The sequence below is a fragment of the Eimeria mitis genome, genomic scaffold, assembly GCF_000499745.2.
Source record: "Eimeria mitis Houghton genomic scaffold, Emh_scaff1789, whole genome shotgun sequence".
Classification (NCBI taxonomy): Eukaryota; Apicomplexa; class Conoidasida; order Eucoccidiorida; family Eimeriidae; genus Eimeria; species Eimeria mitis.
Window position 1 is genome coordinate 459 of NW_013570107.1, and position 1,200 is coordinate 1,658.

At 43.2% G+C, this 1,200-nt stretch overlaps 1 protein-coding gene across 1 annotated transcript; it reads right to left on the reverse strand.

The window, feature by feature from the left end:
- Nucleotides 1-650: 650 nt before the first annotated feature.
- EMH_0043530 (uncharacterized protein) lies at nucleotides 651-977 on the reverse strand (the record flags this gene model as incomplete). Its single annotated transcript, XM_013495852.1, has 1 exon — nucleotides 651-977. One exon carries the CDS (start codon nucleotides 975-977, stop codon nucleotides 651-653), a length of 327 nt encoding a protein of 108 aa, XP_013351306.1.
- Nucleotides 978-1,200: the final 223 nt, after the last annotated feature.

Below are 1,200 nucleotides of genomic sequence, written 5' to 3' on the forward strand. Positions count from 1 at the left end.
GCTAAATATTTTTATTTTATTTAATAAAAATAAATAAATATAATTTATTTTTATTTTATTTTATTTATTTTTTTTTTATAGGATGAGTATATCTGTATTGTCTTGTTTGCTGCCTCTTCTTCTTGGTGGCTATCTGCGGTGTCTCCGCATATATAACGGCGGTTTCTCTCTCTGCTGCAGAAAAAAATTAGTTTATGAAATAGAAAATAATAAATGTTTTAATTCTTTGATTTGGTTTGAGGGTAAGAGCTGCTGCTGCTGCTGCTGCTGCAGTTGCTGCTGCTGCTGCTGTTGCTGCTGCTGCTGTTTTTTTGCTGTTGCCTTTTTGCTGCTGTTTTTTGCTGCTGCTGCAGAAAAAAATTAGTTTATGAAATAGAAAATAATAAATGTTTTAACTCTTTGATTTGGTTCGAGGGTGAGAGCTGCTGCTGCTGCTGCTGCTGCTGCTGCTGCTGCTGTTGCTGCTGCTTATGATGATGGTTGTTGATGCGATAGAGATGCTTTAACTCATTCAAGGTAGGGGTCTGCTGCTGCTGCTGCTGCTGCTGCAGTATCTGCTGCAGTTGCTGCTGCTGCTCTTGCTGCTTCTGCTGCTGCTGTGTATGCTGCTGCTGCTGCTTTTGCTGATGGTTTTTGCTGCTATATAAATGCTAATCCTCATTAAGCTGATTTGCTGCTGCTGCTGCTGCTGCTTCTGCTGCTGCTGCTTCTGCTGCTGCTGCTGCTGCTTCTGCTGCTGCTGCTGCTGCTGCTGCTGCTGCTTCTGCTGCTGCTGCTTCTGCTGCTGCTGCTGCTTCTGCTGCTGCTGCTTCTGCTGCTGCTGCTGCTTCTGTTGCTGCTGCTGCTTCTGTTGCTTCTGCTTCTGCTGCTGCTTCTGCTGCTGCTTCTACTGCTGCTGCTGCTGCTGCTACTGCTGTGTATAAAGGTTTTGATTTGGGTGTACATTCATCTCTACCTTCGAGTGTATATATGAGCATGAAGCAGCAGCAGCAGCAGCAGCAGCAGCAAACCCCAACAAGTGCTGCTGCTGCTGGCGTTCGCTGCCCCTCTCACTTATTTTCTCCTCCTCCTAAACCTGCTGCTGCTGCTGCTGCTGCTGCTGGTGCAACCAAAGACACGCCAATCAAGTATGCTGTTATATATATATATATATATATATATATATATATATATATATATATATATATATATATATATATA